Source organism: Hevea brasiliensis, chromosome 2, assembly GCF_030052815.1.
Source record: "Hevea brasiliensis isolate MT/VB/25A 57/8 chromosome 2, ASM3005281v1, whole genome shotgun sequence".
NCBI classification, from domain to species: domain Eukaryota; kingdom Viridiplantae; phylum Streptophyta; class Magnoliopsida; order Malpighiales; family Euphorbiaceae; genus Hevea; species Hevea brasiliensis.
In genome coordinates this window covers 116,337,981-116,347,909 of record NC_079494.1, presented here as the reverse complement: position 1 = coordinate 116,347,909, position 9,929 = coordinate 116,337,981, and the positions used below count along the sequence as shown (strand labels likewise).

At 32.0% G+C, this 9,929-nt stretch overlaps 2 protein-coding genes across 5 annotated transcripts; one reads left to right on the top strand and one right to left on the bottom strand.

The window, feature by feature from the left end:
* Nucleotides 1-1,503: 1,503 nt before the first annotated feature.
* LOC110664935 (uncharacterized) lies at nucleotides 1,504-3,361 on the top strand. Of its 4 annotated transcripts, none has more exons than XM_021824849.2 (3): nucleotides 1,504-1,663; nucleotides 1,848-2,023; nucleotides 2,863-3,361. In XM_021824849.2, exons 2-3 carry the CDS (start codon nucleotides 1,870-1,872, stop codon nucleotides 3,243-3,245), a joined length of 537 nt encoding a protein of 178 aa, XP_021680541.1. In that variant the 5' UTR covers nucleotides 1,504-1,663; nucleotides 1,848-1,869; the 3' UTR covers nucleotides 3,246-3,361. The 4 variants fall into 4 exon arrangements, with proteins under 4 accessions (XP_021680541.1, XP_021680539.1, XP_021680540.1 ...); XM_021824847.2 differs by having other exon boundaries at nucleotides 2,860-3,361; XM_021824848.2 differs by having other exon boundaries at nucleotides 1,842-2,023; nucleotides 2,860-3,361.
* Nucleotides 3,362-3,765: 404 nt separating this feature from the next.
* LOC110664934 (homocysteine S-methyltransferase 2) lies at nucleotides 3,766-9,643 on the bottom strand. Its single transcript, XM_021824845.2, has 7 exons — nucleotides 9,244-9,643; nucleotides 7,422-7,478; nucleotides 7,112-7,341; nucleotides 6,617-6,746; nucleotides 5,544-5,747; nucleotides 4,682-4,753; nucleotides 3,766-4,313 (listed from the first exon to the last, which is right to left on the bottom strand). Exons 1-7 carry the CDS (start codon nucleotides 9,418-9,420, stop codon nucleotides 4,155-4,157), a joined length of 1,029 nt encoding a protein of 342 aa, XP_021680537.2. The 5' UTR covers nucleotides 9,421-9,643; the 3' UTR covers nucleotides 3,766-4,154.
* Between the last annotated feature and the right edge of the window lie 286 nt (nucleotides 9,644-9,929).

The window sequence follows — 9,929 nt, the reverse complement described above, 5'->3', positions numbered from 1 at the left end:
ATAAATTATTAATTAAAATATATAAAGTTAAATAAATTTAAGTATTATTTGGGCAACAATAATCAAATTTAAAATAAATTTGGATAGTTTAAAATAAATTTGAATTTAATTTATGATAAATTTATATATATTAAAATATTAATTAAATTTAGCTTCAAATAAAATGATTTTTTTGCAGTTATATTTTCATTCCATCTAGTGGAGAGTGGTACATTAAGGCTATTTTTATGAGAGGATGTAACGCACTTGCCCTTATTTGGGCTTAAATTATCTATTTTGTTAAAATTTTGATTTTAATTAGCTTAAATTTAGGGTTTTGAATTTAATTGATGGAATATTACTATTTAGTAAAGTATTTTAATGAAATTAATTATTTAATTTTTTATTTTAAGAAATATATTATTTAGTCCATTTACTTTTAATTCATTAAATTATTTAATTTCTCTATTAATTTTTCATTAGTAAATGAATTTCAGTATCAGTCAAACTATTATTTAATCTTTTTATTTTAGTAAAATTAATTAGTTAATTATTATTATTTAATCTATTTATTTTAGTAAAATTAATTAGTTAATTTTTATATTTTAAAAATATATTCTTAAATGAAAATTAGAGATTTTGTTGTGTAGAAAGCAAATCTGACATTAGAATTTCTTTAAATTGTTAAGTATTTTAATTTAATTATTTGGGCATATTTTTATGTTTTATTTATTGAGAAACAATACTTGATCGAGTATTAATTTTTTTAAATCTCAAAGTAATTAATAAAATAATTTAAGAAAAATGATTCCTTATACAGAAAACACAAAAATTATGTCCAATAAATTGAATGAAATTATATTTAAACAATTTTAAAAAATATAAATTCATATTTAATCTCCACACAATAAAATTTTTATTTTTCATTTGGAAATATGTTTGTGAAAATATAAGACTAACTAATTAATTTTATTAAAATAAAAAATAAAATAATAATATTTTTTGAAATATATAATTAATTAATTAATTTTATTAAAATAAAAAAATTAAATAATAATTTAATTGATATTAAAATCTATTTACTAACTAAAAATTTAATAAAAAGATTAAATAATTTAATAAAAAATATAAAAATTAAATATATTTTTTAAAATATAAAACTAAAGCTTCCGTTTGTTTCACAATATTTTTTAACATTTTTGGCATTAAAAAAATAAATTAATAAAAAATATTTTTTAATTAAAAGAAATTAAATTATTTAAAAAAGAATAACTTTTTCTTTTTAAAAAATTGAATCTTTTCAAGAAAAATTATTTTTTCTTTTAAAAAGACTTTGATAATTTTATTTAAATATAAAAATATTAATACATATATTAATATCAAAAATATTTTAATGAAAAATATTTTTTTTTAAATATTTTTTATAAAAAAAATTTTATATATAAATTATTTTAATCTAAATTGGTTAAAATATAACAATAAAATAATAATTTTCCTTTAATACTTCAAGAGCCAACTTTTACTCCGGCTGCAAATATAGATAGAAAATAAGACATCGACGTCGTTTAGGCACAAAGCAGGAAAATAGCTAACCTGCTGTGCACTCTCTCGCGCCTGGAGGCATTGCCTCGCAAAGCAGAAACCCTAAAGCCCTCCTCTGTCGATCCGGTGCAGCAGTTTCCAGGTACTGAAGAGCTCTCTCTCTCTCTCTCTCTCTCTCTCTCTCTGTGTGCTTGAATACTTGAATTGTTTGCTATTGATTGATTGTGAGATGAATGACCGGACATGTCCAGGTTGTATTCTTCTTGTCATACTGATTTAAAGGGTTTCTGATCCAAATTGCTAATTGAGTTATTTTTTAGCTTCAGGGCTATACATTTATACTGTGCCATGAAGAGGCCAATGCCATGGAGCGATCAAGATGATGATTCATCGTCTGATGAATCTTCGTCATCCCATTCAGATAGTGATGGTGATAAGAAGAAAGGAACGGATGGAAAGAAAGCTAACAAAGGCCAAAAATCCAAGGAAAAGAAATCTAAAGGTATTCTGTTAGAGCACCTATTTGAAATTTCATTTCTAATATGTATATTTAGTGTCGTTACTACTGATGTAAGAGAAATAATGGATGAGATTAGTGACATGCTTTATGATTGCAAGTGTTAAGGTGGATGGATGAGTCTAGTTTTAATTAATTTGTAATTTGGTACTGTTTTAAAAGATTTATAGCAAATACCAAATGGGCATTTATGAATGAATTGGCGAGACAAAGTTGAGAAAAGATGTCAAATTTTGAGTTTTACTTTCACTTTTATTTGACCATGTTCATTCCTGGATCAACATGGTTGCAGCTATGACATTGAAATGTTGGACTTAGCTTTGCAAATATCAACAACAAACAAAACTAAGCCTTAATCTCAAACTAATTGTTGTCAGTTATATAGATTTTTTTTTTTTTTTTATCATGTAGCTTTATTTGAAATCCATATCAATATTCAAAAATTTTAAGTCTTTTGATATTGTTTTCCTCTATGACATTTTTAAGTCTACCATTTGCCTTCTCACTCTTTCCCACTAACTTATGACAATGACACTTCTGTACTGCAGTGTTTGATGTTCCATGTTGGACATAATCAAACCATTTTCTTTGATCTTCTCTCAGTTTATTTCCAATGTGTGCTACATGCATCCTTTGGTGGATATGATCATTTTTAATCTTATTCATTATTGTAATATCAGATATCTATATTAATATTTGTATTTCTGCCACTCATCTTGTGGTCATTCCTATATGCATTCTGGTAAAATCCCCCACTCCATTTCTTATTATTGATGCAAAATTCTGATTTTAAGTTTCTTTTGATCTGCATATGTTATAAGTAGGCAAGTCTGGAAGGCGTAAGAGTGGTGCTGTGGATTTTGATGCTTTGAGGCAACATGGCTATAAAGGTGGACTGTCTGTCCTGAGTATGCCCCCACCAAAAGATGACACACCACAAGACTGGTCTTGGTCTACTGGCAAAGAACATCGAGAGGTCAAGGAGGTTGAAGAATCTTATGAAGAACGACAAAAAACCAGAGCTGCAATAATGGATGGTGAGCAACTGATGAATGTGCAAACTACCAAAGAGAAGAAAAATTTATCCTTCTCCCAGAAGGAGAAGAGGAAAAGAGATCTTGGTCAGGCTAGTCGGGGGAAGAATTATGTTGAAGAAGAGAAGAGGTTGTTAAGGGAAAGTGGCATCTACTCTAGTTTTGATACATGATAACTAATGCTTTGTAGCAATGCTTCTTGTTGTGCAAAGGATGTGAAGACTTTGTTATTATGCGGCCAAAGCTATACCTTGTTAGAAATTATTTCTAATGCGTTGCTTGAATTCCAGTTTTGTTTTCTTCTTCTTTTTCTGTCTGCCAAGAACCGCAAAGTGGTGAAGCAATACTTTCCTTGGCACAGCATAGGTTGGTCATGCCTCATTACAGGCATATGGGCTCAACCAACGATTGGCGGTATCGTGTTTCCCTCTATGATGAGTAATGAGTTTAGGAGCATTACTCTCTCAATGAGTCCAAAATGGATTTTGCAACTCTAGGACAAATGTCAAATGAAATTTCCCTGGGCCGCTGGCCAAAACTTTTCAACAGCACTGTCTTGTTCTCATTGCGTGTTAATGAGATTCCAATAATTTTTAAGTCACGTGGAGGTCATACGGCAATTTACTTCCCAGTTCCGCTTTCACCGGTAATGTGCAGTGAGATGCGATCAATAACTTCAAAAATGAGGACCTGTTGGCACGATCATGGAAGAATAATAGACCAACCGAGCATTCCAGTTACATAGTTTTTTCAGCAATTATTACGAGGAACTTTGTTTAATTAGCAATACAACCTTCCAGTACAAAAGGCCATAAACAGAAACAAACGCTGTCAATCCTTACTCCTAATATTGCCAGCATATTCGTGATTCTCACACCTAGTGATATTCCCTCTAAGTAGCTCATGTAAGACATCTCTTCTGCTAGAACAAAAATTTCAACCCTTTTCTTGAGTGTAGGCTGCCAGATCCCTCTCTCCATATCACAAACGATGGCAAAAATATCAAGACCATGCAAGCCCATTAAACAGCCTAATCAGATTTGTAACTGTTCTGCTCCTTCCATGTGAAATCACTGAGGTCGCTACAATGGCAGAGCAGGAGATCTATCGGAGAGAGTCCTGTATATAGCTTTGATAGTGTTTGGAGTTGTTCTACAGCAGCCACCAACAAGGGAAGCCCCAACCTCACACCATTTGTTTATACATGACACAAAATCTTCATCTGATACACCAGTATTTTGCTGCAAATGGAAGAAGTACACTGCTAGTAAAGCGACCAACTGTGAGACTATATATGATATGAAAAAGAAGGAAAATAGAAGCAAATCCTCAAATTCCTTGGAAAATAAAGTGTTTTCCCTTTCCCCGTTTTTTAAAGATTCAAAAAGAATATTCTTTTACAATCTTAAAAATGCTAGAATTGCTTACCATTATTTCTTCGAACAGCTTGATATTTCTATGTGGTGATATTTTGTTTTTTCTTAAAACTATAAGGATTAATCTGTGGCTTCAAATGTAAACATGTAATTTTTTCTTTAAAAAAAAAAAAAAAAACAAGTTGAAGGTGATTTCCATGTATTTCACAAACCAAAAAATAAAATGAACTCACCACCCACTCTTTTAGATCAGCATCATAGCTCTCCCCACTGTTTGGATATATAAGTATTGGTTTGGAGGTCACCTGCAGAAATTATTCGTGAAAATAAGTTCTTTAATAAGCAGAGTGCCATATACATACTAAAATTGTAAAACAAATTAGGGAGGAATTTATCGCCCAATGTTTATGAATATTCCAAAAACACAAACCTAATAATTTCCATATCCAAAATGGCAAAAACTGTTATGGCATAACATAGAAACCAGACATAATATTCAATCAGTGTCAGAGGGAGTATAATTATTGTCACTACAAAAAAAAGAAACCCCAAATTATCTAGTGTATCATGATTCCTTAAAAAAGGCATCTCAAGATGATATTCTAAATCAAGATGTAGACATTAGCAGTGTTTATCATTGTGTATAACTGTTCTAAATCTGAAGTTCTTTGGATTTTGGACTATAACTGAATAACTTAAGCCATTTATGGCAACAAAAATATCTTTTTTGTTATAAACATATGTTAAAAGAACATTGTCAGAAATAGACTAGTGGTAATCAACTGACCAAGAAAATTGTCACCCCTAGTGGGCATAAAAAACATAGTATTTACTGCAATTATTTTTTAAAATATATAGAATAGGATTGTAAAAGTTATAATTCAGCTTATTACCATCTCAAAATTATTTATATTTACAGCAAAGAATCAAATGATTGCATTAACATAAAGACAGTTTGATGGATTCAATAAATGCATAAATTTCCTACTTCTTGAAACAAGTTTGTACTGCAAATATCAAACTCAAATCTTCCGTACTAAACTTTAGAAGATATAAAATATCATCCAAGGAAAAACAAAAGCTTGAATACCACACCTTCTTGACAGATAATATCAGTCCATGGATAAACCTAGGAGGTGTGCAGTTGATTCCCACAGCAACTACTTTCCCACATGATTCAGCGATTGAGGCACATTCAACCAAAGAATCACCACTAACTACATTGATACCATCCTTTGAGTTAAAGGAGAACCATGCAGGAATCTTTATGTTTTCTTCCTCTAAGAGCTCAGCATAAACCTTCATGAAAGTACCAGTAGTCAATCAGAAAATTTGCAACGAAAGGAACATAACGCCAATTATCTTACCATGAACCACTTTTCTATTTTTTAAATCCTTATTCAGCTAACTCCATCTTTTATAATCCCAATTGTGTGAACTACACTGGTTTTTTTTTTTTTTAAATCCTTATTCAGCTAACTCCATCTTTTATAATCCCAATTGTGTGAACTACACTGGATCACCTAATTGAAAAATTTTCAGGCTATAAACAAGCTTATTTAGTGACCAAAAATGATATAACTCACTATTCAGGCATATTTTGACCCTTAGTTGGGGAAGGGTGGAAGAGAACAGGAGTAAAGGGATAGGAGTGAAAGTGGAGGCCTGAAAGGTAATTTAATCTTGGAACTGTGAGGAGAAAAAGTGAGAAATGGAAATTGCAGAGTGAAAAAAAAAAAAAAAAAAAAAAAAAACCATTCTCTCCAAATCAGGGAAAAAAAGAGGAACAGAAATCGCCTCATGTGCAGCATTTGGAACAAACCTTCTTACCCTCTATGCACAAGATCATACCAATAAACCAAAACAATTAACTCCTAATGAATCTCTCTGCACGCACATTGCTGCTCCATATTCCAAAATGATACTATGGACTTTACTTCTCTGATTCGCCAAAAATGAAGAAATGAATGTTATTTTCACTCCCTCTTCTCCCCACACCCCACCACCCCCCCCCCCCCCCCCCCCCAAAACAAAACCCAATCCCCATATTTCCTCTTGCCTTCCTTTATTTGTCCCTTTTTTTTTTCCAAACCTGGTGTAAATGTCCTTTTAATTTCCAAGAAGCAAAATTTAAGAATGCTATGCTATCAAAAGGAGCAAGTCAATACCTGAGCTTCTACCTTATTTGGAACTGTTTCAAATGCTATGAGGTCAGCACCTGATTCTGCCAATACCTGAACCCTTCTGCGATGAAAATCTTTCAAGGTTTCCAAGGTAACTTCATCACCATAATTCCCACTAAGAAGGTGAAACAACAATAAAGATACAAATAGATTAACTAAAAACTTTCACTACTAAAATGAGATATTTAACCAGTCTGACAAAACCAAGATAATTTGGGTTGTTTGCCTGTGTCATAATATATAAGCTCAGTAATAAAATACAGTGAAGGTAAACAGAAAATAAAATATCCTTGACATTATATGCCATACACACATAAGGTTTTTTAGGGATTCCAATCATAACACATATTCTTCAAGGCCAAAATACAATCATGTCATTATATACCATGAAGGGCTCTGATGATAAAGAAAACACAATGCTTGAATAAATATCAACATCAATATAGATCATGCAATGTTTTCAATAACAGGTCTACTCACCTGTACTCGGATCCATCAGCCAAATATGCTCCATAGCTGCCAACAGAAGCTGCAACTAAAATGGGGCGCTGTTTCAGAACCCTATTGTCATTATTACCATCAGAAGCTCCAGCTTGACATCTCTCATAATAAATATCCCTTGCCTCACAGGCAATTTCCACACTTCTTTTAAGCAAGGCTTCACTTTCTTCACTAGAGAAGCCTTTTGCTTCAAAACCCTGAATGGTGGCCTACCCAAATTCAAGTAAACTAAATGTCAATTTCAGAAAGCGAGAGAGAGAGAGAGAGAGAGAGAGATCATTGTTAATACCTGATAAGATGCCGTGATAATAATATCAGCACCTGCTTCAAGATAGTCAAGGTGCACCTGCCCAGTTATCAAGCTCAGCTAAGAATAAAAGGTGTGTAAAAGATTTTTTTTATGTATATTAAAAAAGAAAAGAAATTGAGAAGTAGTAGCTTCCAATCATGTTAATGATATTCAATGAAACTCAAAGAAAACCACAAAAAGTCCAGCTAACATATTAAAAACAACCTTCTCCAACAACATATTAAAAGACAAGATGTGTCCCGCCAACAATGAAAAGATAATAATCCAAATAGTTTTACATAATTAAATTGAAGGTGGTCACCATATAACAAATTATGGTTGCAATTCCCAAAATGGCTGATAATATGAGAATATATACTGTCAATTGTATTTGAATTTACAGAATATCACTTGTATTGGATCAACACAATAACAAAATTGAAGTCCTCTAAATATGTTTAATGGTATCAGCATGGCAGATTTATGGGGAAAAGGGGTACTAAATGGATATGATACCCGCTAGATTCAGGGAAAATTTTGCAATGATGTCAAATTAATGATTTGCTACAGAATTTGCAATATTAGGTTTAAATTTTAAGGCATCAATCCAAAATTCACCAAAATAATCCTATAACACAAGGAATCATATTCCCTATGTTTGTTTGCATGTGCAAGCTCGATGTATCTTGCTCATTTGTTTCATCCATATGTTCCCCTACTCACTTCCCCCCTCATTTTTCCCACCATGGAAGAAAAAAAAAATCATGGATAAGCTTTTCCAAACAATAATCACAATAAGAAGAGTTGCAAATTTGCCCAAGTTTATCCTTCAATCTCAAATTTGCATGATGTTTCTTTTTAACATTACTAAGAATTGCATATGCTTTGAATTATCAAATATTCAGGTGAACATTTTTCTGTACTCTGATAAAGTTATATGGCTTAAATCATTAAAACAATCTACTTTTTAATCGCCAAACCAGACACCTTGTATGCTTACTGGCCATAGTTTTAATTACTAAGTATAAAACCAACATCAAGGTTAGGGCTTAAGATAGACTTTGGAATCATCCCCACTCCAAAACAATAGAAAAAAAAAACCAAAAAAAAGACAGTAAGGAACTACGGTTGGATGCCATATATACCCATTCCAAACCATTAATCAAAATAAAAAAATGTGTCTTGAAAAGAAACCAATGACTGAAATCCACATAGTTACCACATAAATACTCTTTAAGCCATTGCAAAACTCTAATCGACACAAAATAATATCAATATATAAATGTTATTATATAAATATTATTAAAAGTCTAAGACATCGTAATACAAACAAATCTTTAAATTTCATCCAGATACACAACACAACCTCATCCAGTCAACATAAAAGAACAAAAAAAGAAGAACAAGCAGGACCACAATAATGCATGACATGGAGGTCCATATCTGCACGATCACATATCACTGCCCATCTCTGTTAGATAAGAGTAAGATTCCAGATCCAGTCATAGCACATTAGCACTTAGAATCCAAATAGCAAATACGACTCTCTCTCTCTCTCTCTATCTCTCTCTCTGTCTCTCTCTGCCGACAATAATTAATGAGTGTCGTAAAATCATAAATCTTATCCTTTCTAAACAGGAAAATTTTAACAAAGACGAATAAGACAAGATCCAAAGTGTAAAGACGCCGTTTGTTCCACATTTCAAAGCAACGAGAAAAAAAAAATAAAGCAGAAAGCTTCAAAGCTAATCAATTAAGACAGAATAGAATCTTAGATGCACAAATACACGTACAGATAGAGAGATAGAGAGAGAGGAAGTACCGTACGGATAAGGTGTGGAGAAGTAAGAAGACACTTGGCACTCCAAAGGGGATCGTTGAGGTCAGCGCCATGCTGTTCGAGCTCCGTGGCTAGACCACCGTCAATGATGGCGACGCCGCCGGACTGGCGGAGGAAATCTGTCAACAACGGCGAATTCTGGGCTCCGGAATGTCCCATCTGCGAGTTGTTCCGACGGAGAACCGGTGATTTTTGTTTTTTGTTTCTTTTCTGATTTGTGTAGCACTTTGGCAGTCAGCCTGTGAGACGCGGCTCGCACTGGAACAGCTACCGCTAGATGACGCAAATACTGGTTTGCAATTGCGATTTACACCCAAGTCCCCAACTACCCTCTTCATTAGGGTAATTTACAACTTTGCCTTCAAGGTATGACAAAATCACAATTTAATTCCTTTCTTCTTAACCAAACATATTAATTTTTGAGATTATTTTTTATTAATAAAATAATCATTATATTAACATTCACATTAATGAATTGAAAGTGGTAACAATTTAATCTACAAAATTTTGCTTGTTATAATAATTTAATCTACTTTATTAGTGAATTTAATAAATATAAATTAATTTTATAAATTAATTTTTTTTTTTGAAAATATATTTTTTTTATATTTAGAAATTGCTCATCTGAGTGATGGGTGATTAGAGATTCCACTCTTTTGAAAATTGGA